The sequence below is a fragment of the Anguilla anguilla genome, chromosome 14, assembly GCF_013347855.1.
Source record: "Anguilla anguilla isolate fAngAng1 chromosome 14, fAngAng1.pri, whole genome shotgun sequence".
NCBI classification, from domain to species: Eukaryota; Metazoa; Chordata; class Actinopteri; order Anguilliformes; family Anguillidae; genus Anguilla; species Anguilla anguilla.
This window is the reverse complement of record NC_049214.1, coordinates 13,846,150-13,873,401: the sequence shown is the minus strand read 5'-3', so window position 1 is coordinate 13,873,401 and position 27,252 is coordinate 13,846,150. Positions and strand designations below refer to the sequence as shown.

Genomic DNA, 27,252 nt, shown 5'->3' with positions numbered 1-27,252 from the left:
TACCACCCACAATGCATTGCTCCTCCCGTTCCATTGATGCAACTCCTAGAGCCCCAGTTCCCAGTCTTTCACCAGTTCTCTTAACTGCACTGAAGGGATGGACTGTTCTCTCTCTCCAGTGATATCGGTACTTCTCTCTCCCTCTTCTCTGTATATGATTGGCTAGAGCAGGGGTGGGCAGAGTCCTGGAGGGCATGTGTGAGTGCAGATTTGTTTCCACTAAATATCCTGGCTGAAGAAGCTAATTGGCCGCGTACGCCAACACTGGTTCCCTCGTAGATTAGATCAGAGTAAAACGTTTCACACAGGGACACAAGGGCAGTCCTTGGCTGTCATTCATGTGCTTAGCCAAGGAATGATGCTAAAATTTCAGATGGCATAAATGTTAGGGCTAATTAAGTACTTAAGGGCAGAAGTTGGCATCAAAACCAGAAACGAATATGACCCTCGTCGCCCACCCCTGGGTTACAGTTGCCTGTTTACAAGGACTACGGAATAAGCTATCAGGACTACGGTCAGAAAGCATGCAAAACTGGGACAAGGCCAGCAACACAAACCATCAGTGGTTTTTTCCATCCTGGTCTCTCACAAAAAAGTACCACCTAAGACCTGAAGCGGACTGGCCCTAAGGGCCAATCAGAGCAGCCACATGGGACAGAACCTGAGTGTCTAAATATGGTCAAAGGGGGAGGGGCAAAGGATGGGGGTGGAGCTAGAAACAGCCTTGTGGGGTGGCGGTGGGAGGGAAGGGGACACGTTTGGATTCCAAAGCCCAGGAGAAGCCAAAACAGGGTCCTAAACACGCCGGCGCTCGCCGCACAGCTACGCTACCGTTAAACAAGTCACATGTCTACAGGCGTCATGGCACCTCCATCCACGCCCGTCTCCCTCGCTCCATCCTTTCACTAAACTAGAGATGGAGAGAGAGGGAGAAACGGAGGGAGGAGCCAGGAGGCAGAGCAGGGTACACTTACCAGTCCATGTTTGTTTAAGATTTTTATCCATTGGGCCTACAGAGTAAGGACAGACAGCCAGCGTTGAATCTCAGACAGGATGACAAACACACACATGGCCATCTGATCGGCAAGGATGGCACAGACAGTGCAGATAAGAGACAGGGGTGGAGCTGGAAGTTTAGGAGGTTATGGTGATAGAGGTTGATGCGCTGATAGTTATAGAGGTGGTCATTGGGGTAGACGTGTTGATGGTGATAGAGATGGTGATGGAGGTTGATGTGTTGATAGTGACAGAGGTGGTGTTGAAGACGTGGGTGGAGGTGGAGTTGCAGGGACTCACCCGAGACTCCCCCTCCCCTCTCCACTCCACGCGGTTGGGGAACAGGTAGAAGTATCTCCGCTGCCACTGCGTCAGAAATGGGTTCCCCAACTTCAGCATGTAACCGTGCATGATGCAGTCCTTCCCCAGGGCGTAGTCTGTGCGCGTTAACACACACGCACGCACACACACACAGACACGCACACACACACAGACACACACACACGCACACACACACAGACACACACACACGCACACACACACATACGCACACATACAGACACACACACACACACACAGACACACGGACAGACAGGAGAAAAAGAACAGGCACAGGAATTAAGAACTAAATAATCTGCAAAACTGACACAACTCCTGTGCAAATCACTGAACTTTTCTGAGAACACATTTCTGTTTTTAAATGGAAACAGTCATTTCAACATGGAACCAAATATAGCTTTTTTTGCCCATGCACTTCACCACACGGCAACTTGCGCAACACAAGTTATACAGGGAACACTACTTCCTGTTTTGTTCGGGCCAAAAAAACAAGGCGGAGGGTAGGGTGGGGGACAGGGTAACTTACAAGTGCAGTTAAATCATATTGATTTACATTTAGCTACACTAGCAAGGTAGCATGAATTCATTAGGAAGCACTGTTCACAAGGTCTGTGCCCAGGGGAAGGTGAAGCAAGCGCTTTGGCTGCCGTTTCGTCTGTCGTTAGCTTTCCTTTGTGTTCATTATCGAACCAGAGTTCCAAACTGTTCATATGCAGAAAAAGGTAAGAGAGGAACGTGCACATTTTGAAAAACATTATTTAAAAAAAAAAAATGCAATACTTAAGAATATAATTTACGCACCAAACGCACACACACGGACAATATTTATCAACAGACAGCCACGTAGGACAGCAGAAGAGTGTAATGGTGAGGTGACTGGGCTATTCTGAGGCTGTAGGTTTGGTTCTCAGGACGGGCACAGTCGCAGTACCCCTGTAGTAAGCAGGGCACTGATTCTGCATGCTCTCAGTAAGCATCCAGCTGTATAAATGGGCCTCATGTATAAGAACGTAAGCTGCGTGAGTCACTCTGGATAAGAGAACCTGCTAAACGTAAAAATCATTTTAATGCTATGGAAATAAAATCTGATGGCCTGTGATAGCCAATAAGCTCTCGTACACACAGACACACAGGGTAAGTCTGCAGCCCTCAGACTCCTGAGAGGTGTCTCTCTCCTTCACCAGAGCTGGAAATGTTCCCTTCCAGGTCCCACAAAGGTGACCCGGTACGGACATGCCTGCCGCGCGTCCTCCGGTGCAGCAGGTGGCGCTGTGAGCCGAGGCCTCACCTTCCTCGTGGCCCAGCTGCTTGTTCTTGGCTCTCTTGCGGGCCTCGTTCTTGTCCGTGTCGCAGTTGACGGCCTCGTACACGGTCTCCGCCACCTCCTGCTGCCAGCGCTCCGAGATCACCAAGGGGAAGTTCTTGTACAGCTCCTGGTCACTGTCCAGCAGCTGGAGGGAGGAAGCGGGGAGAGAGAGAGAAAGCATTCGTTTAAATCCAGCCCCAGGAAAGAGGTGGGCTCCTCAAACCGGGTACTGCGGCGAACACGCAAATCTTCACACACACAGTACCACTTAGCTAGTGCGCAACCACGTCAACCTAACGCAACTCCGGCAGTGATTGCAAAACGCTTCCTCGCCACGGACACAGCAGACAGACAGAAGGCCTGAGCAGCTCTCGTAGAGTAGGTACTAGAGCAGAGAGGTCACTGATCTGACCAAGTGGCCAAAACCGGGCTGCGTTCTTGAAGCTCACTTCCTTGTCCTGTTGAAAGACGTTGCTCACGAGCGACACTGCAGCTGGCTCCAGCGTAGAGCCCGTTTTAAAGGAAGTCCACGGCAACAACACGGTCAAAATACAAAAAGTCAATCATTTTTTCCCGCAAGACAAAGTAGTCGCAACTGGTGTTTTTTCTTCATTTAACGTCTCCCCATATGCCGATTTGTTAAGTTATTGTGCTATTTGGACAAGCCGGTAATATTTTGTGGACGAATCAGGGACAGTTTGCTTCACTACCGAGTCACTGTATCTCACGCGCTTAGTAGACGACTGGACTTCAAGTCCCTCTGGCTCCTATTTGTACAACATGGCGGTGTCCACAAACTACACTACCCAGGCTTCAAAACCCTTTTCACCAAGCCCATGGAGAGTCAATGGGTGATGTCACAGTGACTTTGTCTATATTTTTCTACAGTCTATGGAGCTGACAGACCAGTAGAGTCACAACAGAAGGAACAAAGACTACAGAAGACATAATAGAGCTGGGCGGAGTAAACAGACAGACAGGCAGAACCCGGAGTCCTGGCTGACCTTAATGCCCTTGGTATCCTCTTCGTCGAAGGATCCGATGTCGAAGGCGTCTGCGGCATTGACTTCCCCTCTCGGAGGGATCAAGGGTGGAGAGTACTGCAGAACAAGGGCACGCAGTCACACAACCGCACAATGCCCTCACACACCTGCACAACGCATTCTCACACAACCGCACAATGCCCACTCACACACCCGCACAACACATTCTCTCACAACCGCACAACACTCACACAACCGCACAATGCCCACTCACACACCTGCATCACGCATTCTCACACAACCACACATTGCCCACTCACACACCTGCATAACGCATTCTCACACAACCGCACAATGCCCGCCCACACACACCCGCACAACACATTCTCACACAACCGCACAACACTCACACAACCGCACAATGCCCACTCACACAACCGCACAACACTCACACAACCGCACAATGCCCACTCACACACCTGCATCACGCATTCTCACACAACCGCACAACACTCACACACCCACACACGCAGTCACACAACCACACACGCAGTCACACAACCGCACAATGCCCTCACACTCCTGCACAACGCATTCTCACACAACCACACAACACTCACACACCCGCACAATGCCCACTTACACACCTGCACAATGCGTTCTCACACAACCGCACAACAGTCACACAACCGCACACCACGTTCTCACACACCTGCACAACGCACTCACACAAGCACACAACGCACTCACACACAACTACACACTGTCACGTGACCACACGACACAATGCCACACGGTGTATTATTCCGCAAAGCACAGCACACCAACGCACATGCTCAGTACTGCTACAGTGCAGTCACGCAGTCCTGTCACAGGAAACACAGTGAGTCATGTCACACTTAACAGTCACAGGCGTGTGCCAGGTAACACACTCACACTTCCGTTCCAAGACCCAAAGTCACACAGTTCTGTCCTAGGTAACACAGTCACACAGCTCTCTCCCAGATAGGTCACACAGCTGTGTGTCAGGGTAACACAGTTACAATCTTTTAAAGGTAAACAGTGACACGGTCCTGTCGGAGGTAACAGAGTTACAATTCCCTGTGCCAGGCCTGTGTCGGAGAGTGTAAGCACAGAACAGGGATAAAGACATTCTTGCAGAGCTGCTTTCTTGGTAGCTAAGGGGAATCCATGGCAACAAAAGGGGCAAATTCTTCAGCGAGCCAAAACAAAAGGCTATTTAATCAGCCAGATGACTCCAACCAGAAACAAGAAGCTGCTGATCTCTTCTATTACAACACTGCCAGAGGAAAACATGCAGACGCCAACGACTGCAATGATCAGTCAGCCTGCAGGACCGGTGTGTGTGTGTGTGTGTGCGTGTGTGTGTGTGTGTGCGTGGCTACGTGCGTGTGTATATGAATGTGTGTGTGCGCGCCATTTTGTAACCTCAGCACCAGAGTTTAGGAGTGTGGGTGGGGTCTGTACAGATGGGAGGAGCCAACGCATAACCCTCCATTAGGTGTCCTCCAATGACTAAAGGGATCAAACCAATCAAAGACCTGCTAAAAAAACGAATAAGCACCCTCTCTCCCGCAGTGGCAGTGAAGACACTACATACAACACAGCCCTCCGCCATGTGAGGGAATGAAGGCCAGAGGGATGAGCATCCCGGGGTTCACTTAAGAAAGGCTGGGCTTTGGGCTCAGGGGTCTGGGCTCTGGGCTGTGGGGTCTGGGCTCTGGGCTCTGGGCTTTGGGCTCAGGGGTCTGGGCTCAGGGGTCTGGGGTCTGGGCTCTGGGCTCTGGGCTCTGGGCTCTGGGCTCTGGGCTCAGGGGTCTGGGGTTGAGGAGAGGACGTTTTCGGGAGCCGACGGGCGTTCTCTGCACTCACAGGCACCGAGCAGCCGGGACGGCCGAGTTCGCCTCACCTTTTGGAGATAGACCTGCTGCCAGTCTATCCCTTTGAAGAAGAGATGCTCCTTCACCTCTGGAGCCCTGAGAAGAGAAAGACCACCCCTCAGTTTATTTGAAACCTTAAAGCCCCCCCCCCCCCCCCCACACGGGAGAAACGCCCCCCGCTCCCGTCACGTCACCTCTTCGAAGCCACGCTGGAAACGAGACCGCCGGCGCGGTTCCGCGCCAGGCCACCAGGTGGCAGCGCAGAATTCGCGGAAAGCCCAGCACGACCGTTCCGTCGTTACGAGCGGGGGTCGAAATCCCCTTCCCAGCATGCTTAGAGTGCCGGCCGCACTGCCCTTCTTTTCAAGAGGTCGGGTCCCCGAACGGCGGCGTCAGGAGCCCAGGGCCCCGCCCACCGCGCCCGGGCCGCCGGCGGAGTGACAGACGCCACACGGGAGAGCAGGAGCCCGTCCGGGGAGCTCCGTCAGCGCGGCTGTTCAGCGTCAGCAGCTGTGCCTCCGGCCCTCCGGGGGGACCAGGAAGACTTTCCACTCTCAACATTCCCCGAGAAGATTTACAGGTTTGAAGATTCACACAGACGACCAAGAACTGGAAAAATGAAATGGAATGCGCCGCAGCTCTTCGGAACAGAAGATGTTTCGACGCTACAGAAATTCAGAGGCTTATCAAAACAGACCACCGGCACACATCTCGCTATTATTATTCAAGCTCTCTTTGTCCCGTTGTTTTTATTTGTTTTACTGCTTGTCGGCAACAAATACTATGCGATGTGACGGTGCATTGTAAGCTAACTGAGCACAGAACTGCAGGACGTAATGGAACCAAATCCCAAGCAGGACCTAATCAGATTGGATATATTGACTCTACCCTTCCGAAGTTCGATTAGCCATCCTCAAAATCCACTCTTACCCAATCCCGAAGGAGCAGACAGATCCAATTTGCAACACGACCCCTTGCTAAAAGACCCCCCGTTCTTTCGTGCACAAAAAAAATAAATTAAATAAAAATGTCCCAACGCAGTACGATGAGACCGCGCTTCACCCCTCGAGCGAAGATCCCTGGTTTGAGCTACTCTGGATCTCAGGGGCTTCTTTAGCCGCTACGCTCAGCGTCAGAGGACATGTGACCTGAGAGCCCTGCGGTCTGCGGGCCTGACCCTCCTGACGCCGCGACGCGCCAATGAGACGACGCGCTTTACGGCATCGCGACTGCGCCCGTTACCAAGACGCCGCACACAAACGCACTGACACCCCCCCCGGCCCGCCTGAGGCCGTCTTCTGACGTTTGCGCCAGCGCAGCACACGCAAATAAAGACGCGGCGCGGAGTCGTGTCGATCGCCTGTCCTACCTCATGGGTCAATATTTGCGGGAAAACAAAGCAAAAAAAAAAAAAAAAAAAAAAAAAAAAAAAACAGTATTGGCTTTGGCGGGGCTAAGAGGAGGAGGCGTTTCTGGCGTGAACAGACGCCTCCGCGGCCTCCTCCCCCGCGCGGAGCGGAGGCTACGAAGGGCTCGCCGGCGCGCGGCGCAGAGATGTCTAAACGACTGCGTTACTCATGCATCGCTCCGGCCCGTCCGTCAGAGCCCAATCGGCCTGCTTCGCACGTGTGACACGCCCATGATGAATATTAATGAGGCCGTCATTTATAATTCAAAATGATTGATTTTTTTAAATTGCCATGCGGGGTTTTAATTTTGGTGGGGGGACGCTTAGACCTTGTTAGAAGGAAAAAAGGCGATTATAAACGCGGTCAGGGAACAGCGGGGAGTCTCCTGACGGCAGGGGTCGGGGGTCGGGGCGATATTTATATAAACACACGAGGTGTGCAGAAACACAAGGGAGCGCGTGCCCAGGTAAACGCGCAGGCGTAACCGCTGGAGACGAGCGAGGCGCAGCTCTGCTGCATGCGGCTGAGAGGGTCCGCAGCTCTGGCGAGAGGGCGTGGCCGAGACCGCGGGCCGTTAAAGGTGCGGAGGGGGCGGGGTTACGGTGACCGCCTGTGTGTGGGGGGCGGGGCTTTGCGACGGAGCACAGGAAAAGTCTGACGGCTCGGGTCGCCGGGTCGACCTTCGGCTGCGAACTGCAACGCCGCTCGCGGTCTGCGGTGCCACGGCCCAATCAGAGACGCACGTGGAGCCACAGCCCAATCAGAAACGCACTCGGTGCCATGGGCCAATCAGAGACGCACCCGGTGCCACGTGCCCAGGAGACGCGGCGGCGGCTGCGGCGGCTTCTCTTACCCCCTCCCGAGGCAGCCCAGCCTCTTGGCCACGTCTCTTTGCAACAGCCCTTCCAACAGAGACTTGAGCTCTGCTGAGAAAGAGTCCGGCAGCTCCACGTTCTGAAAGGGAGACAGGGAGCAGGTTAGCAACCACACCCGGGCAGGAAGGCCCATAATCACACACTCTTCCACAGCATCACCCGCTTCTGTGCGTGTGTGTGTGTGTGAGTGTGCATGTGCGAGTGTGTGAGTGAGTGTGCGTGTGTGTGTGCGTGTGTGTGTGCGTGTGCGTGTGCAACAGTGGTGCGTGTTAAGTCGCGTGCCCTCACACATGTTTGCACGTGTCTGTCAATACATGTGATGTTGTCAAACAAGCGATGTTTGCATCGTGTCAACATGACGAACCGCCATGTGACCGTGTTAAGTCAACAGTGCGTTTCCACACACGGTACAGCTCTCCACGGCCCTGACCTCCCCGCTTGGTATCCGGGCGTGGAGGCTCCAGCACCGAGCACGTGCCCCCCCCACCCCCCCCACCCCCCTCCCGGACAGAGACCGAGGAAGTGAACTCCGCCCATTTCCACTCATCGACAGACGAGCGCGCCCCGCTTCCATCCAATTAAAAACATGCGCCGCCGCCGCCGCCGCCGGTCGTGCTCCCTCCCCCCACGCGCACGCTTACCAACACCACCCTCAGCTGGAGGTGACAGCCTGAAAATAACAGCGCATCCACGTCCTTCCTCCTTCTCAAACTTGTCAGAACAGCTTGAAAAATGAAAATGTACCGCAGAGCAGGACGAAACACTGTCTACCACACGAGCAATTAATCCAGAATAAATCACTATCCAGCTACAGTTCTGCCATCTTACCACTATTGTCTGCTTTCAACGATTAGTCATGTTGATCTCTGCCATATTCTTAACATCCTTTAATTGACGGGCGAATTCTTGGATGCTTTTACAATCTCATGATAAGTTGGCGGTGCCCACCGTCTGGGGATTAAAAGATTTATCAGGCGGTAATTTAGAATGAAGAATGTGCGTTTTCTAAATCGGTCATTTGTAGCCCTTTGAAGGAGGCGAGGCGGAGCGCAGTCGAGTCGCGTTCTATTTTTATTGAAATGTAAAATGCCGCTTAGTCTCGGCGGAAAACGAAGCGGCTCCTCTGCAGTCACTTCTTGTTTTTCTCCGGGACCTACTCCACTTATCTGGAGACAAAATATTTTGCTCGCCTCAGGCAATGTGGTGTCTTGCAGTTGGTGTCAGATAGTTAAGTGAAATCCTGCCTGTACTGAAATGCACCGTACACGGAGACGAACACACACACACACACACACACACACGCACGCACACACACCGAATGTCATTTAGAATTCACAGGAACAACCTTCCCGACAGAAACAGCGCAGCCTGTCTTTGGATATGCAAAGCCAATATTCTCATGTGATTTGCCAGGATCTCCCTGCTCTGATGCACACGGCTCATCAGAAAGGTGCTCAGAACCCCTCTGCAGGCGGAGCAAAGCCCACGCAGCACTTTTTTGTTGAATATCCCAAGAAATTACAAACCAGCTTGGCGCCAGCTAGATGCTTGGGGTGTATGAACCTGCCAAATGGCCACTTTCCTAGTGTTCATCATCTCATGCTTATTGAATGAGATTTCCTGAAATTTTTTTTTTATTCAACTCTCAACATTTGTTCTTCAAATAAATATCAGGCTGCAGTTTAAATATCAAATTCTAAAGATTATTATTTTTTTTGATAATATTCCATAAAACAGTTCAATGTTTCAGTTCCGCTCAAAGATAAAGCCTTGAGCGTTCTATACCACAATGTGAATATGTGACGACAAAGATAATTGCAGGTATGCATGAGGACCTGGGGTCTGGTGAAAAGCTGTTTAGGAATCATGGGAAGCGTAGTTCGTGGAAGGGGGTCGGGGTGTGCACTCACCATGGTAAGAGTCATGCGGTCGATCTCGTGTTTGTCTTTGGTCTTGTGCTGTCGAAATGGACTGTGCCTGCAAAGAGATGGCTCGCCGTTGGTGATGGACAGGGGGAGGGGAGGGTGTGTGTGTGTGTGTGTGTGTGTGTGTGTGTATGTGTGTGTTGGTTGTGGGGGTGGAGGAGGGTTGAGAGTACGGAGCAAGAAAAACTGAAAAATTGGAGAGACACTCTTTCACAGACAAGCAGTGGGAAGAGATGGGGAATGGGGTGGGGTCTTTCACAGACAGCAGCGTTGGGTGGGAATTGGTGTGGGTCCTTCACAGATGGGCAGTGGGAGAGTCAGATGGGCCGGGTGATTCACAGACAGCAGCGGTAGGGTAGGGATTGGGGTGGATCTTTCACAGACAGCAGCAGGAGGGTGGGGACTGGGGCGGGTCTTTCACAGATGGGCAGTGGGAGAGTGTGGATTGGGGTGGATCTTTCACAGATGGGCAGTGGGAGACTGGGGATTGGGGTGGATCTTTCACAGATGGGCAGTGGGAGAGTGGGGATTGGGACAGGTCTTTCACAGAAGGGCAGTGGGAGAGTGGGGATTGGGGTGGGTCTTTCACAGATGGGCAGTGGGAGAGTGGGGATTGGGACAGGTCTTTCACAGAAGGGCAGTGGGAGAGTGGGGATAGGGGCGGGTCTGTCCTGTGTGCTGTGTTCTGGTTCTCGGTCTGTCTCATCCTGCAGCCCGGCCGGGCCCTGCTGACCTCTCTCTCCTGCCTTTGAAGTGTTCAAACGCACGGACACATCAATGGAGGGACGCACTCCTCTCGCTCGCCCGCACGCTGCCCCGCTCCGCCTTCCTCCCTCGCCGTGGCAACCACCCCCACCCCTGCTTTTCTCCCTCTCTCTCTCTGTCTCTCTCCCCCTCTCTCCGCCTCCTTCCCTCCCTTTCTCTGATGTCTGTGAGCTGACCTCCTGGGTCCAAAGCACTGACATTTAAACTTTACACTCCACATCAAACAGGAGCGAGAGAAAAGGAGAGCGCGGGAGGGAGGGAGGAGGGGGGCAGGGAGGGAGCAGACAGACACAGAGATGGAGGATGCTCACCCTCGCAGCAGTTTGAAGAGCATGCAGCCCAGAGAGAACCAGTCAGCGCTGCTGTCATAGGCCGTCCCCTTCTGCAGGACCTCAGGGGCCATGTAGCCATGAGTCCCCCTGCAACACGCACACACACAAGTACGGCATTAATACAGAAATCACCATGAGAGCCAGAAGTCACTCAGGTAATACAAACACAATGCGAACACGCATGCACGCACGTGCACACACACACGCACACTCACGCACACGCACACGCACACACACACACACACGCGCACACACACACACGCTCACACACACACACACGCGCACACGCGCACTCACATGCACACACACACGCGCACGCGCACGCACACACACACACACACTCACACACACGCACACACACACGCACACACACACGCACACACACACACACGCACACACACACACACGCACACACACACACACACACGCACACGCACACACGCACACACACACACACACACACACACACTGCGACAGCGTGGGCCGGCGGGGCAGACTGACACGCTGGCGTGAGGCTTCTTCTTGGAGAAGTCGCAGGCCAGGCCCAGGTCAGAGATGCGCACGTGGCCGTGCTCGTCCAGCAGGATGTTGGCCGGCTGCGGGGGGGGAGGGGAGGAGGGGGGGGGGAGAGCGTAAACACACGCCCGTCATTTCATCAGCATCACAGTGGGAAATACAACCCTTTCACCATCTTACCTTCATCACAAAACTACTGCAATTCCCTTTTTTACGACCCTCCCATCGCTGCTGTTTTTATAACAATTAAGCTCATTATTTTCATTTTTTTTTAATTATAGCGTAATTAATTAATTAATTATATATATGTCTCCCCCTTTCGCCCTTCAGTAAGAGCCTCAGTCCCCCCCCCCCACCTTCATGTCAGACAGACAGAGAGAGAACAGGGGGAAGGAGAGGCTGAAAAATGGAATTTTAGATACATAAAAACTCCATCTAAAAAAGGTGTGAAAGCGAGAGAGACATGAAAGGCAGGTCAGCTGAGGGAATGAGTGTGTGACATACTGAAAGAGATGTGTAATGAGAGAGAGAGAGAGAAACGGAGAGAAAGCAGCGAGATGGAGCAGCAGACACAGAGAGGGAGAGAGAGAGAGACATGGGAATCGAGAGATCGAGAGCAACGGGTGAGAGAAAGGAAGAGATTGAGAGGCAGACATTTGGGATAAGAGAAAAGGCAGGACGACAGAGACAGAGAGACAGACTGGGGGGGAGAGAGAGAGAGAGAGAAAGAGACAGGGGGAGAGAGAGAGACAGAGAGACAGAGAGAGATAGAGAGAGAGAGAGAGACAGAGAGAGAGAGAGAGAGATAGAGAGACAGAGGGGCCTTGCCTTGAGGTCTCTGTAGACGACGAATCGATTGTGCATGTGCTCCAGGCCCAGGATGATCTCGGCAGCGTAGAAGCGCATCTCCTTCTCACTGAAGACGCCGTGCTGGGAGAGGTGGTAGTGCAGGTCACCGCCTGACGGAGAGAGAGGAGCAAACGTAAAGAGGAGGGACAGGATCGCACATCCAACGCCATGAGGTCTCTACTGAGTGAGGGGGATGGATGGAGAGAGAGGGGAATGGATGGAGGGAGACAGTGAATGGATGGAGGGAGATGGTTTTGGTTGGAGGGAGAGGGTGAATGTATGGAGGGAGAGGGTGAATGGAAGGAGGGAGATGGTTTTGGATGGAGGGAGAGGGTGAATGGAAGGAGGGAGATGGTTTTGGATGGAGGGAGGGGGTGAATGGAAGGAGGGAGATGGGAATGGATGGAGGGAGAGGGGAATGGATGGAGGGAGAGGGTGAATGGATGGAGGGAGATGGGAATGGATGGAGGGAGAGGGGAATGGATGGAGGGACACGGTGAATGGATGGAGGGAGAGGGGAATGGATGGAGGGAGAGGGGAATGGATGGAGGGAGAGGGTGAATGGATGGAGGGAGATGGGAATGGATGGAGGGAGAGGGGAATGGATGGAGGGAGATGGGAATGGATGGAGGGAGAGGGTGAATGGATGGAGGGAGATGGGAATGGATGGAGGGAGAGGGGAATGGATGGAGGGAGAGGGTGAATGTATGGAGGGAGAGAGTGAATGGAAGGAGGGAGATGGGAATGGATGGAGGGACACGGTGAATGGATGGAGGGACACGGTGAATGGATGGAGGGAGAGGGGAATGGATGGAGGGAGAGGGGAATGGATGGAGGGAGAGGGTGAATGGATGGAGGGAGATGGGAATGGATGGAGGGAGAGGGGAATGGATGGAGGGAGAGGGTGAATGTATGGAGGGAGAGAGTGAATGGAAGGAGGGAGATGGGAATGGATGGAGGGACACGGTGAATGGAAGGAGGAAGAAGGGAATGGACGGAAGGAGAGAGTGAATGGGGGAGAATTCTTACCATTCATTAAGTCCAAGATAAAGCAGAGTTTGTCTGGAGTGTGGAAGGCATACGTCATACACACAATGAAGGGGCAGTCCTGCAGAGAGAGAGAGAGAGAGAGAGATGAACACGTGTGTGTTTACCTGAGTGTACCAGTGTGCACGCGCCTGTGTGTGTGTTTGTGTGTGTGTGTGTGTGTGTGTGTGTGTGTGTCTGTGTGTGTGTGTGTGTGTGTGTGTTTGTGTGTGTGTGTGTGTGTGTGTGTGTGTGTGTGTGTGTGTGTGTGTGTCTGTGTGTGTCTGTGTGTGTCTGTGTGTGTCTGTGTGTGTGTGTGTGTGTGTGTGTTTAGGGCCCTTTTTCTTTTGACACTCACCCCAGTGCTGACGAGTGACAGCATGATTCTCTCATTGAGTGCCAGCGTCTCCCCCTGCTTCATCTTAATCCGCTTCTTATCCAGACACTTCATGGCATACCTGAGACACACACACAGATACATGCACGCACGCGCGCACACACACACACGCACACAGAGACACGCACGCACGCGCGCACACACACACGCACACAGAGACACACACACACACAGACACACACAGATACACGCACACAGAGACACGCACGCACGCGCACACACACACACACACACACACACAGAGACACACACACACACACGCACGCGCACACACACACAGAGACACGTGTACACGCACACACACACACACACACAGGGTAAGGAAAGGGCTAATGAAGGCTATACACTCATTCTGGTCTGAAACCGCTGATGGCGTTGCTGCTGTGACTCATTTCTCTCTTCCAACCCCTTCCTCTCCTCCACCCATCCCATCATGCTCTCCCCCGCACAGACTCACATTTTCCCCGTGTCCGCCTTCCTGCAGCCGTACACTTCCCCAAAGCCGCCCCTGCCGATGATCCGGTGGACGCTGAAGTCATTCATGGTCAACTGGGGGGAGGAGAGCGAGGGACAGAGGATATCGTTACCCGAAACAGCAGCACCAACGGCCCTACGAAATGTCTTCAGTTAACACACACTCACTCAAAGGGTCTCTCACACACACACACGCGCACGCACACAAACACACACTCACTCAAAGGGTCACATACACACACACTCACTCAAAGGGTCTCACACGCACACACGCACACAATCACACAATCACACACACACACACTGTTATTTTCATATACAAGCACAAAGACACATACACTTACGTGGATGTTGAGCTCTACATTCTTCCACTGGCAGAAGCGGGTGAACTTGTCGCTGTGGGAGAAAGAATGGCGCAGTGAGGCGGGAAGCTCAAGCACAGCCGCGGACAGTCAGCCGCTCTTCCCAGGCGGAGGACGCGGACGCGTCGCACCGAGCGAGACGCGCGAGATCGTTCACAAAACGCCGCGCGGAGGAAACCCCGCCCACCGGCGGGTCGAAGGTCAGCCCAAGCGCTCACCTCTCGATGAACTTCTGGAAGATCTTCCCTCGCAGGCTGTCGCAGATCTCCACGATGTAGGGCTGCGGGAGAGAGGGAGGACAGGGACGCATCAGCGCGCTTTCCCCGACTGCTGCGCCGGCAGGGAAACAAAGCCGTCTTAGCTCAGTGCAAGTATGTCTTTGTTTTGGATTCAAATGCTTCTCTGTGCTCTATTGATCTTGCCTGGTGTAACTGAGCCTGCCAATATGAAGGCGGGTTTGCACTTTTTGAGAGTATTTTAATTGATTCCAATACACCAGACAAGGTCAGTAAAGCGTAGAGAAGTATTTGAATCCAAAACAAATACGTATTTGACCCAGGTCTGGTTCAGCATCTTCACCTGACTGCCAGACAGACAGAGATGAGGGGCACATGCATAGAATCTACAGAGACACCAGATACTCCACTTTTTAACCTGAATTATTTCTTAGTTTGGCCTTTCCATTCCATTCCATTTGGATGCATCGCCCGCAACTTCATTAAAAGCTGTGACCAAGTACAATACAGTATCAAGGGACGCTCAGCTACCCATCAGAACCCGTTGCAGTTAAATGGAGAGGGTGGCAGGAACGCAGGAGTTGAGTATCTGGTGATCCTGTAGTATCTGTGGTCCAGACAGCCCATTCTAAGATGGCTGCGACACAGCCGGCTGTCTGGACTCGGGCTGGTGACGGTGTCCACGCGGCCTAACGGGCAACACAGCGCCACCTAGCGTTTGTGCTCGCGCTCACCTGGAAGAGAGTGGGAGGCACCTGCTTCTTGGCCAGGTGAGTCTGGACGTGATCCACTGCTTTCTTGGAGAAGGGCTGCAAGAGGAGAGACAGAGAGGTGTGACGCCAGGACCGGGGGGTGGGGTCCATTATCTGAATGGGTCCCAACTGAGTGTCCCTGGAGATCTACCGTCAGTCAAACCCTAACGAAGCAAACCTCAATTAACAGCATCAGGTATGCCGCATCAGGGTCGAGATGACAACCTACTGGACAGTACAGCAGATCTCCAGGAACAGGGCTGGGACCCAATTTGTTATCTCACAAAGGGAATATTCTGCAGTGAGACCCTCCTGAGCCCAGGCCAACTGGCTGAGAGTGGAGTCCTATCGCTTTAATCCCGCTCACTCACTGAAGCTCCACACCTACTGCACATCTCCCGGTCCGGCCGAGGTCCACTCCGGGTTTTAACTCAAGCCCAGAGACGACAGGGGACCTGAGGGCCTGGCTTGGGGATCGGTGCTCTCTCTCACCCGCGTGCGCGTCTGTGGAGGATCTGGCCCGCTTCCTGCAGATGTCACGCCGCGTCTGCTGCCAGGTGGAGGGCTTGTATCTATCAACCGCACGCGGCCGCAGCCCAGTCGCTCAGGCTTATGGGTAACGCTGCCATGTGCAGCCTGTCAGTTCTACAAGTGCACGCCATCAAGGACTGGAGTCCTTTTGCCTGCTTTTGCTCCCTAACAAGTGTGAGAAGTAACAACGCATTCTCTGCAAGCCTAGCGGTTCTGGAGCTGAGCTCTGGGGTACCCCCTGCAGCCAATCTCTTGATTAGTACAACTGTTGAAAAGGTGCTTAAATAGATTCAACACAAAAAAGATTTGGCTCATTTTCTTTCACTTGGAACTCTTCCACAAATTACAGTGACCACGTATCCACACTTTCAGCATTTAGGCCTCGGCTTATTTCAATGGTAGGAACATAAATTAAATGAAGATGTAAATTCTTTCAAAAAAAACAAAAACAAAAAGCACATCATTGAAAATGAACACAATAGTTGTACGCAATCTAATACGATTACGTTTTTGAATGAATATTGAATATGTAAGGGTGTTTTCACGCCAACCTCATTTGGTGCAGACAAAACAAACCCACATTTTTGGGTTCATTTTGAACATGTGATACCTCCACCTGTACTCGGGTGAGCACTAAACAAATGAACCATGGATCGCTAAAAAAACTTTTGTCTTTGTCCTCTTCCAAGTGAAGCCTGGTACAGTTCGTTGCTGTCCAGAACACAGTCCTACGACGGTTCGAAACTAAACCATCATAGCTACGGACCAATTATAAGAAACGCTGGAGTGGTACTTTGGGGTACAGGAGTGTTCGCATCAGTATCCATTTTACAGCTAACCGATGCCTTTCAGGCTCAGCGAAGAGCACCAAAAATCTTCCCCTAATTGCTTGAAAATATTGTTTTTTCGCGGCATGATCTATTCAGAACAAAACCGTTTTGACTTTGAGAAGGAAAGACGAGGGGGTGACCCAGCAGCCCAGCGCTCAGAGCCGCGCAAAGTAAGGGGACCGAATCATAAGCCTTCTGCTCAAAGAGCCTCTGTTCCAGCGAATGAAAGGAACCAATTGGGCACAACTTGCCGAGCGGAGCAGAAGAGGGTGAAGCAATTTGGTGAAATTACGGCGAAGCTCACGTCCGCCGGCGGCGCAGCAGAGAACGGGCCGACCCAGCCGCGCGGAGGTCGCCGCCGCGTTCCGGAGGGGCTGCCGGTTCGAATCAAAATCTGAACATTTCTTTTGAACGCCGCGTAGGAAAGAAACTATCAAGCCTCCCCGATTTTGCTGGGTTTCTCTTTTGAAGCGCTGCTCAGAACTCCCCAGAACCGCTGTGTATAAAGCTCACGTCAATCTGGCAGCTGAGCCTCGTAATGAGATCTTCTGCGCAAAGCCATGAATATTTGAAAATTTTAAACCAGGGTGAGTTCTGGTTTGATGTAAAACTGGAATATTCACCCATGGGTCTTCGAGTGATGTGAGTGTAGTTACACAAAAAGATGATGATTTCAAGAGCCAGCAAAATAAATAAATAAAATTAATCTTTTTTTTTTTTTTTTTAATTAAAACGTCATTAGAAGGTTCACCCAAGTTAAGACACTAATCTGGCCACAATGTTCTCTTAAAGAACCAAAACTCACATGTCTTGCAATCAAGGGGAAGGCAGAAAAGGCTTTTCTCTGTCCTTCCATTTGGATGGTGAGCAAAGCACAGGTTTTCGGTCAGGCCAAAGCCAACATCCTGCAGAACGCTTCCTGAGCGGTCGCAGCAGTGGACATCTGACCCTGGACATCTCCGCAAATAGACTGACCCCCTCGTTTTCCAATTCACTGACGGCCAACTGACGCTGCAGCCCGCACGGCCGCATGTGACCGTACGACACGTCAGGGAAATTGCATTTTTCCGCTGTAATTTAATGAAGAGTCTTGAGCGCAACAATTAGCGAGCTAAATGTAGCCATCGATTAAGACGATAACCATCCTCAAAGAAAGAAAACAAAATTGGCTTAGCAGCCTTCCTGCTGCAGAGAACATGCACTGCAGAGCGCTGTCCTGTCTGGCAAATGTGCTCGGCCAGTTTTTGAGCGGATATTCAACAATTAACACACACGCTGAGCTCAATCTCGAACCATGCAGCGTAAAAATGTACAGCGTGAAGCAGATGATTAGGCGCACGTTGAAAAGTCGTGGTACAGCAGGCGACAGACAAAAGCATAACTCGAAAAAGAGAACGGGTCTGCACATTTACTTCATGCGAGGGAGATACCATGGATTTGAAATGGTCTGGATAGCATTTACCCAAAGTGCAAATAAATCAGAAACACTTGGGAGCTCTGAAGTGGAGCTCAGACCATTGTCTAAGCTGTCAGACACCCGAGATAAGGGCATCAACCCAAAGCAAGCGCTTCAGTGTAATCCAATGAGAGCCCGCACCGTAAACAGGCCTGCCAAATTAAGCACTGCATCCTCACCAATGGAAAAAGAAAAAAAAACTGGCTGAGGTAGGATTTCAAAACCACTTTAAATCAAAGGGCAAAAGCAGCAGAGGGCTGGGTGTAGAGATTTGGAGAAAGCCCTCAGTGCCTTCAGAGGGTGCTGATTTTGGGAGCGGAAAGGCAGTTTCAGGAGGTACCGGGAGTGGAGGGATGGAGTTCGGTTGATGTCAGGTGTAGACAGACAGGCAGCGTTTGAGCTGGTACCAGGAGTGGAAGGGGGGGGGGAGGTGGGGGGGGGGGTTGATGTCATGAGGCAAAATTTTGAGTTATGTTTCGAGTGGAGGGCAGATTTTTTACGAGATGTTTTGAGTGGAGGGGAGAATTTTTAGGTGGTGCACTGAGTGGACAGATCATTGGGTGATGTCGAGAGTGGAGGAGGGAGTGGGCGGAGCTTACGTGTGAACAGGACAGGAGCTCCTTCATGATGTAGCCGTCATAGATCTGCCGGCTGCGACAGAGCCGCTCTTCCTCCGAGTCCAGCTTCTCATACTCCTTAATCTGAAACGATCACAGCAGATTACTGCATAATCTGCAATGCAATCATATGATCCTTAATCCCTGCCGCAAATACCTTAATCCCAAAGGCTGCTAAAACACTTCCTGAGCCCACGTACATCGGTGTTGTACCTGCTTCATGGGGCCTGGATTACATTCAGACAAACACCATGAGGTGAAGTGGCAGACTGAGGGCTCGAACTCACTGGATTACGACTAGCCCGGTGACGCCCTTGAACGAGGACCTGAGTTTAGGGCTCAGCAGGGATTTTATCGTGGAGAAACGGGGCTGCACCGTCAGCACGGCCTTCACCAGTTAATGGGGGAATTTAATCTCCTACAATGAAACGCAATTGAATGCACCCAAGCTCAAAGTAACGGCACGTTCGGCTAACAGAAAAGCTTATAAAAATGTGCTACTGAGAGCTGCTCCTGCGTGCAGCGCGACAGGAGCTGGGGTAAAGTTTGCGGAGCGCGTAGGACGGCGGGAACGAGGCCAATCTGATAAGCTCCGGCACCGGGGCAAGAGGGCAGCGTTTGGGGCGGACTGCTAGGTCCCGCTAGTTTTGGCAAGCTTTTATCTGCCTTCGAAAAATGTCAAGAGCCACCCCCGCGTGTGCAACCGTCGCAACCGGGACGGAAAGGCCCTACGTGATGCAACCGGTCTCCAGAAAACAACCGGTCTACACACCCAGCTCAAACAGCACCAAAGGCAGAGGAAGACGCTGACTGCGATGCGAAGATCATCTCCGTTAGCAAACATGGAACAGTGGCTCAGCCACGCTGTTCGGGTTCTCACGATAACAGCTGGACTGGAGCCAGGAATAATCAGTTAGCTGGAAACGTAAAAGACAGGGAAGACCTGCGTGTGACGGTGCAGATGTAATGAGCGGATAACATCGTGTCTATGTGAAAACAGAGAACCTGGCACAGTTCTGCAGCGGTGTAAACATGCGATGCTCTGATCCAGCATTTCCCTGCATTGAGCATCGCTTGGGAACTAGAGCGCGTTTACAAATGACCTCGTTGCGACAAAAATCCAACATTTGCATTTGCGGAGATCAGCTAAACTTCCTCGAGGCGAAAGCCTAGCTTCCAACAATACCACGCACTACTGCCTCCGTACAAGGAAATGCTGGTCAAAGTCCTGATTCGAATCCGCGATTTTTATAGAGTTTGTTCAAGACTCCGGCAAAAATTTCATAAGGAAAGATCTCAGATGTCACACGCCACTTTATTGCTGTCTTGGGTACGTCTTTGGCGAAAACAGAATGAGCGACCTCATATGCCCCAACTGAATGTGGCTGGAGTCCAAACCTCCACGCTTCCTAGAAAGAGAGGGGTGATCTGCTCCCGCACAATCACAGAGGGCCTGGAGGGCTCGGGGGTCAGTACGGACAGAGCCCAGGAACAGCAGGCGGACAAGCGTTACCTCTTCATAGAACTTGAGCTGCGGGACCGCCTCATCGATCTCATTCAGACAGAAATCCTTGAACAGCAGGAACCCTGAGAGAGAGAGAGAGAGAAGGGTAAACGAACATGTTATCTGACTTGCACATGAGACAAGGGACAGAAACACACACAGATCTTAATCAGCCGATTAACACATCATATGTCCTGACAAGCTTGAAGTTAAACACCCCCCCACCAAGGGGGGATGGTGGTGATGTAAGGGACATTGGAAATTAAAAACAAATGAGTAATGTCTGGAGGGCCATAACATCAGCCACACGGACAACCCCCCACCGCCTTGTCGGTGGTGGTCATGCAGGACCTTTCCATGTATTGAGAGGTTTCCAGGAACTTGGAAGGGAATTATGGGTAGAAAGACAAGGGCTAATCTACGCAATAAAGGATGATAAGGAGGACTTTGGCGCCGACACAAACTCGTCTGGGGAGACTCGCCGTGGAAGAATTACCCTCAATAACGGAGCGCTGTCGTTTAATTCAGCCAATCGGCCCTCAGACGGCCCACGTCAGCCCCCGAGCTTCACAATGAGCCCATCTCCCAAGCGCTCCAAATGCTCTAAATTGGCTCCAGATACCGATCGGTCTGCCACGCTACACTTCCTGACGCGTCTCAGACAATCACCAAAACACTCTTCACCAAGGAAACTGGTGGCCGGGAGCAAAACACCCAAAATAACACCAAACGACCTGCCCAGACGCGCTGACTCAGCGGCCGCGTACGCGTTGTGCTCCAGTTTAGTTTTGCTCTCTGTTTTAAGCACCTGCTCTACAGTTATGCCTGTTGCAGAAAGTCCAAATGAGGCATGGGGTCAAATAGGGGGCTGCCTCCAGATCTCCACAGGGCTGCGGGCTCCTGCAGGCAGAGACCTGGAACTCCTGGCTCTGAAGGGCCTCACTAACGGGGGGGCCGGTCATTATGGCCAAAGCCTCGCGCCTGGGGGGCACGCTCGCGTCGCCATGGCGACAACGGACCCCTTGCCGTCGCGTGACAGTGAGTCCGTCCCCGCGGGAAGCGTGTCCCCGCTGGCCTCCCCCGCGCACCTCGCCCGCTCTGCTCGCAGTGTCAGGGCAAGCTGATTACCGCCGTTAAAATAGGTTTTTAATTCACACTCTAATTGGATCACAGGAGAATAATCTTACAGGGATTAAAAAAAAAAAAAAAAAAAACAGGAAGCAAAAACACAAAAACAATCACGCTCCTTCCGGCAAGCTCTCCTCTCACCCGCCTCATGCCCTTCCGGTGAACCTCTGCCAACCACCTTTCCTACTCTCCTTGCTTCAGCATCACCTGAACCTCCCTCTGAAATGTAATTTTTTAATTTGATAATTAACTGCTGATTTCTAACAGTGTACTACATTACTGATTGTGCTAGAGCAGGTCATTGCTATATATTGTATCTAGGTATATCTTATTTTTGACCAGTGAATGTGCTGCTTAGGGGGAAGGTGGAACAGAAAGTGCAGCTTGGGGTGGAAGAATAAAGGCAGCTAAATGAGCCCTTTGAGCTGCCACGTGCTCTCCTTTAGCACGAGCTCAGGGGCCACAGAGCTCACCTTTAGCACGAGCTCAGGGGCTACAGTGCTCTCCTTTAGCACGAGCTCAGGGGCTACAGTGCTCTCCTTTAGCACGAGCTCAGGGGCTACAGTGCTCTCCTTTAGCACGAGCTCAGGGGCTGCAGTGCTCTCCTTTAGCACGAGCTCAGGGGCTACAGAGCTCTCCTTTAGCACGAGCTCAGGGGCTGCAGTGCTCTCTCCTTTAGCACGAGCTCAGGGGCTGCAGAGCTCTCCTTTAGCACGAGCTCAGGGGCTGCAGTGCTCTCTCCTTTAGCACGAGCTCAGGGGCTGCAGTGCTCTCTCCTTTAGCACGAGCTCAGGGGCTGCAGTGCTCTCCTTTAGCACGAGCTCAGGGGCTAGTGCTCTCTCCTTTAGCACGAGCTCAGGGGCTAGTGCTCTCTCCTTTAGCACGAGCTCAGGGGCCATGGTGCTCTCCTTTAGCACGAGCTCAGGGGCTGCAGTGCTCTCCTTTAGCACGAGCTCAGGGGCTGCAGTGCTCTCTCCTTTAGCACGAGCTCAGGGGCCATGGTGCTCTCCTTTAGCACGAGCTCAGGGGCTACAGAGCTCTCTCCTTTAGCACGAGCTCAGGGGCTGCAGTGCTCTCTCCTTTAGCACGAGCTCAGGGGCCATGGTGCTCTCCTTTAGCACGAGCTCAGGGGCTACAGAGCTCTCTCCTTTAGCACGAGCTCAGGGGCTACAGAGCTCTCTCCTTTAGCACGAGCTCAGGGGCTGCAGAGCTCTCCTTTAGCACGAGCTCAGGGGCCATGGTGCTCTCCTTTAGCACGAGCTCAGGGGCTGCAGAGCTCTCTCCTTTAGCACGAGCTCAGGGGCTGCAGAGCTCTCCTTTAGCACGAGCTCAGGGGCTACAGTGCTCTCTCCTTTAGCACGAGCTCAGGGGCTACAGAGCTCTCCTTTAGCACGAGCTCAGGGGCTGCAGAGCTCTCTCCTTTAGCACGAGCTCAGGGGCTACAGAGCTCTCCTTTAGCACGAGCTCAGGGGCTGCAGAGCTCTCTCCTTTAGCACGAGCTCAGGGGCTACAGTGCTCTCCTTTAGCACGAGCTCAGGGGCTACAGAGCTCTCCTTTAGCACGAGCTCATGGGCTACAGTGCTCTCTCCTTTAGCACGAGCTCAGGGGCTGCAGTGCTCTCTCCTTTAGCACGAGCTCAGGGGCTACAGAGCTCTCCTTTAGCACGAGCTCAGGGGCTGCAGTGCTCTCTCCTTTAGCATGAGCTCAGGGGCTACAGCGCTCTCCTTTAGCACGAGCTCAGGGGCTGCAGAGCTCTCCTTTAGCACGAGCTCAGGGGCTGCAGAGCTCTCTCCTTTAGCACGAGCTCAGGGGCTACAGAGCTCTCATTTAGCACGAGCTCAGGGGCTACAGAGCTCTCCTTTAGCACGAGCTCAGGGGCTAGTACTCTCTCCTTTAGCACGAGCTCAGGGGCTACAGAGCTCTCTCCTTTAGCACGAGCTCAGGGGCTACAGAGCTCTCTCCTTTAGCTCGAGCTCAGGGGCTGCAGAGCTCTCTCCTTTAGCACGAGCTCAGGGGCTGCAGTGCTCTCCTTTAGCACGAGCTCAGGGGCTACAGAGCTCTCTCCTTTAGCACGAGCTCAGGGGCTGCAGAGCTCTCCTTTAGCACGAGCTCAGGGGCTGCAGAGCTCTCTCCTTTAGCACGAGCTCAGGGGCTGCAGAGCTCTCTCATTTAGCACGAGCTCAGGGGCTACAGAGCTCTCTCCTTTAGCTCGAGCTCAGGGGCTGCAGTGCTCTCCTTTAGCACGAGCTCAGGGGCTACAGAGCTCTCTCCTTTAGCACGAGCTCAGGGGCTGCAGAGCTCTCCTTTAGCACGAGCTCAGGGGCTGCAGAGCTCTCTCCTTTAGCACGAGCTCAGGGGCTGCAGAGCTCTCTCATTTAGCACGAGCTCAGGGGCTACAGAGCTCTCCTTTAGCACGAGCTCAGGGGCTAGTACTCTCTCCTTTAGCACGAGCTCAGGGGCTACAGAGCTCTCTCCTTTAGCACGAGCTCAGGGGCTACAGAGCTCTCTCCTTTAGCTCGAGCTCAGGGGCTGCAGAGCTCTCTCCTTTAGCACGAGCTCAGAGGAAGGGCCAGCCTGACACACTTCCTCATAGCCACCCAATAGAATTCTGTGACTTGCCAATCTGCTGTGTATGTTCTATGCCTGCTGCACCGCTTTGTGTGAGTGTGTGTGTGTGTGTGTGTGCGCGCGTTTGTGTGTGAAAGAAGCTGATGCTGACATGCTCATGTTTACTCCCCCTTTCACTATCTTTCCTGCTCTTCTCTTCCCTTTCCCCGTTTATCTCATCCTACCATCCTTTCGGGTCCTCTCCTTCCTCTCAGCCTCTCTTCCTATCCTCTCTCTGCAGCACTTGGTTGTGCGCGTACCATGGTAGCGCTAACTTTGTGAGCAGAGCCGCCTAGTTAATGCCTAATATTCCCACCCCCGAGGCTCCCACGGTGAACCCGGATGCTGGGTACGTGGGCACCGCGACGCCAGTCTAGCCGGGTCGCCCTTATGCGAGGCCAGGTGGGCGGGGTGAGGTGACAGACAGCGCCACAGTGGGACGTGCTAACCTTTCATTGGTGGAGGGATACAGAGAGCGTGTGGGTGAAAGGTGCCCGCCACAAAAAACCTCCATGTCTTCGCTGCACGCATACTAACAAGACCACAGAGACACACCAAGTCACAAACCAGGAGAACAAATTATAAAATGAATCAACTTATTAAACACATACAGCAGTGGGAACATTTCAGGCCAAGGCTGATTCACGTGTCAAATGAGGTGAAATCAGGGGCCTGAACTAATGTTAGAGGTTTTAAAAAATGCCAGTTTTGAAAATGCCACATCACTTCTTATTTTGCATGACTATCTTTACAAATAATAATCTCCTACAATAGACGGTCTACCATGCAGTAAGTTTGAATAAAATAAAAAATAATAATAATAAATAGCAAACTAACATAACAAGAAGCAACATACTAACATACCCTTGAAAATACCTTTCTTTATTAAGGGTGGCACACTTTCGTCCTTGCAATTAGTATTGAAAGATTTTTTGCATTTAAAAAGAACATTTCAGGATGTGCTGGCAAAAACTCATTTACGCGAGTAAATGATCTCACCCCTATTCTGAATCCAAGTGTCTTTGGTGAAATTTGCCAAACTGTCATCAAATATGAGGCCCTTTCCAACACTGGGGTCTGTCCAGGAAGACAGAGCCAATAACCGTGACTCATCACTATTATCAGTGAATTACCTTTTTCTTTGAAACACTGAGGAAGCAAGAAAAAGCAAAGAGGGAGCCTAAAAAAAGGCCTAAGCGACAAGGCGAGCCCGACTGAAGCCCTTCCAACACCGGCGATCTTTCCAAGAAACGGAACAGGCAGTTACGGGGACAAGAGGAGCACTAATGAGAGCAATAAAGAGGATAAGGAGAACGTCGGAACTGCGTGAACGCGTCTGAGCAATCAGCAGGGATTACCTTAAATCAGAGCCGACTGCGGCTCCCATCACAAAGTCACCCTGGCCTGCAGCCGTACTGCTTCCTACCTATAGGGGGCGCTGTGTGAGATGAGCGCCGGGGCCAATGAGCGCCAGACCTGGCCTGCTCACTGCTTCCTGGGAACTGGCAGGATGACCGCAAACGCAGTGCAATTCAGCAAGTTGGCCAGCTGGCTAGCCTTTAGTTGTGAAACTGCAAGCTTGTTTTTTTTTTCCCTTCTTTTTTTCCTGCCTCTATAAAGAAGATCCAATGCTTCCCCGGTCAGAATCGATCTGCGGTTTAGGCTGTAGGCCGAGTTCACGAGCAGGTATCGCAGACCTGGATTTATAGAGCGACGGTCCGGGATTGGCTGGTGTGAGAACTGGCAGCAGGCTTGACTTGGTCCACTTGCGCAAAAGGCATTAGGAAGGGATTTTAAGAGAACGGCCCCCGTGGGACTGAAGAAGATGCATCATCGGAACAAAGGGTCAAAAAATCAAGGCCTCTTAGCGTAGCGAGCTGAACGTTTCAGTGAAGAGCGGTTTCCGATTTGTGCCTGGTGTGGAGAAATTTCCAGATCCCAGAACAGCAGCCGCGTCGCGGCAGCAGGGACCCCACTCATAAAGAAGCTGCTCCATTGCCACTCGGGCTGGGCATAGTGAGAACAAGACGCTTCAGTCAGCAGACAACGACGGTCCATCTTTGAGCATGTGGAGCAGGTGCATTTTTTTATTTTATTTTTATTATTGCCACACATTCTGGGTGCTTCAAACCTAGAACAAATAAATGATGCAATGAGAATGCAAAAATTCCCCTGAAGGTCAAGACCCATCCTAACAGTAAACCAGAGCCCATGCATTTGGCCTTTGGCCTTTCAGCAGGTCCGGCTTATATGCCTACTTCTCCATCTTTCAGTGCATGCATGCCATGCAAATACCTGCTTGTGTTTTGCATGTGAAATTCGTGAGAAGTCAATACTGTTTGTTTGTTAGACTCGCTCACCAAAATACTGCAAGTCCTCACAAAGCCAGCTCTGTCTCTACACTCTCGATTTCCCTCAGCACGCTATCAGTGCGGAAGTGTGCAGTCAATACATAAGTTGTGGTCCAGAACACACACACACACACACACACACGCTAACCACCCACACAGCGAGACGCTCGCTGAGCCACCCACACAGTGAGACACACACACCCAAAAGCAGGAAGAAGCGCATGATGTTAACCTACACTCATCGAACAGTCAGAGGTAACCGCTTTCCAATACGAACACACTCAAGTTCATACCATCGCTCGCAGAGCCCGGGCTGCACACAGCTCGGTTTGGGCACATTTGGGTAAATGCCGCGGTCATGCACGTGCACACGCACGTGCACACGCAGGCGCACACGCAGGCGCACACGCAAACGGATTCAGCAAATGGTGTCGAGCTTATTTTAGGTCCAATTATCATCACTACGCCCTCCTCTGCCTCTCTGTGAGATTCGCCCTGTTCCAGTCTCTCCATGTATGCACAGTGTGTTTCACCAAATACACAGCACACGCCATGCATCCCCTGCACTTTCAAACTGGCAGACCTGGGACAACGAATTGAGAACAAAACAAGCTCCTGTGAGAGGTGTTGAAAGGTGTGTGTGCTTGCGGTGTGTGTGCAAAGATGCACATAACACGCACACACACCAACACACATGCATACACACACACACACACACACACACACACGCACAGACACACACACACACGCAACCTGAAAAGCTGGATGATCACATGCTACGATGC

General features: G+C 52.2%; 1 protein-coding gene across 2 annotated transcripts in view; it reads right to left on the bottom strand.

The window, feature by feature from the left end:
- grk3 (G protein-coupled receptor kinase 3) overlaps positions 1 to 27,252 on the bottom strand; it is a 60,161-nt gene that overhangs the window by 2,649 nt on the left and 30,260 nt on the right. Inside the window, exons 3-19 of one of the 2 annotated variants that reach the window (XM_035390075.1) lie at positions 20,391 to 20,464; positions 18,860 to 18,961; positions 15,426 to 15,500; positions 14,674 to 14,735; positions 14,432 to 14,489; positions 14,077 to 14,168; positions 13,581 to 13,680; positions 13,226 to 13,304; positions 12,176 to 12,306; positions 11,333 to 11,427; positions 10,811 to 10,918; positions 9,720 to 9,786; positions 7,788 to 7,888; positions 5,555 to 5,621; positions 3,646 to 3,741; positions 2,624 to 2,786; positions 1,297 to 1,433 (exon numbers count right to left, since the gene is read on the bottom strand). In XM_035390075.1, coding sequence (XP_035245966.1) covers positions 1,297 to 1,433; positions 2,624 to 2,786; positions 3,646 to 3,741; positions 5,555 to 5,621; positions 7,788 to 7,888; positions 9,720 to 9,786; positions 10,811 to 10,918; positions 11,333 to 11,427; positions 12,176 to 12,306; positions 13,226 to 13,304; positions 13,581 to 13,680; positions 14,077 to 14,168; positions 14,432 to 14,489; positions 14,674 to 14,735; positions 15,426 to 15,500; positions 18,860 to 18,961; positions 20,391 to 20,464 — 1,607 coding nt within the window. The remainder of the gene's footprint in view (positions 1 to 1,296; positions 1,434 to 2,623; positions 2,787 to 3,645; positions 3,742 to 5,554; positions 5,622 to 7,787; positions 7,889 to 9,719; positions 9,787 to 10,810; positions 10,919 to 11,332; positions 11,428 to 12,175; positions 12,307 to 13,225; positions 13,305 to 13,580; positions 13,681 to 14,076; positions 14,169 to 14,431; positions 14,490 to 14,673; positions 14,736 to 15,425; positions 15,501 to 18,859; positions 18,962 to 20,390; positions 20,465 to 27,252) is intronic. The other variant, XM_035390076.1, reaches the window with a different exon arrangement.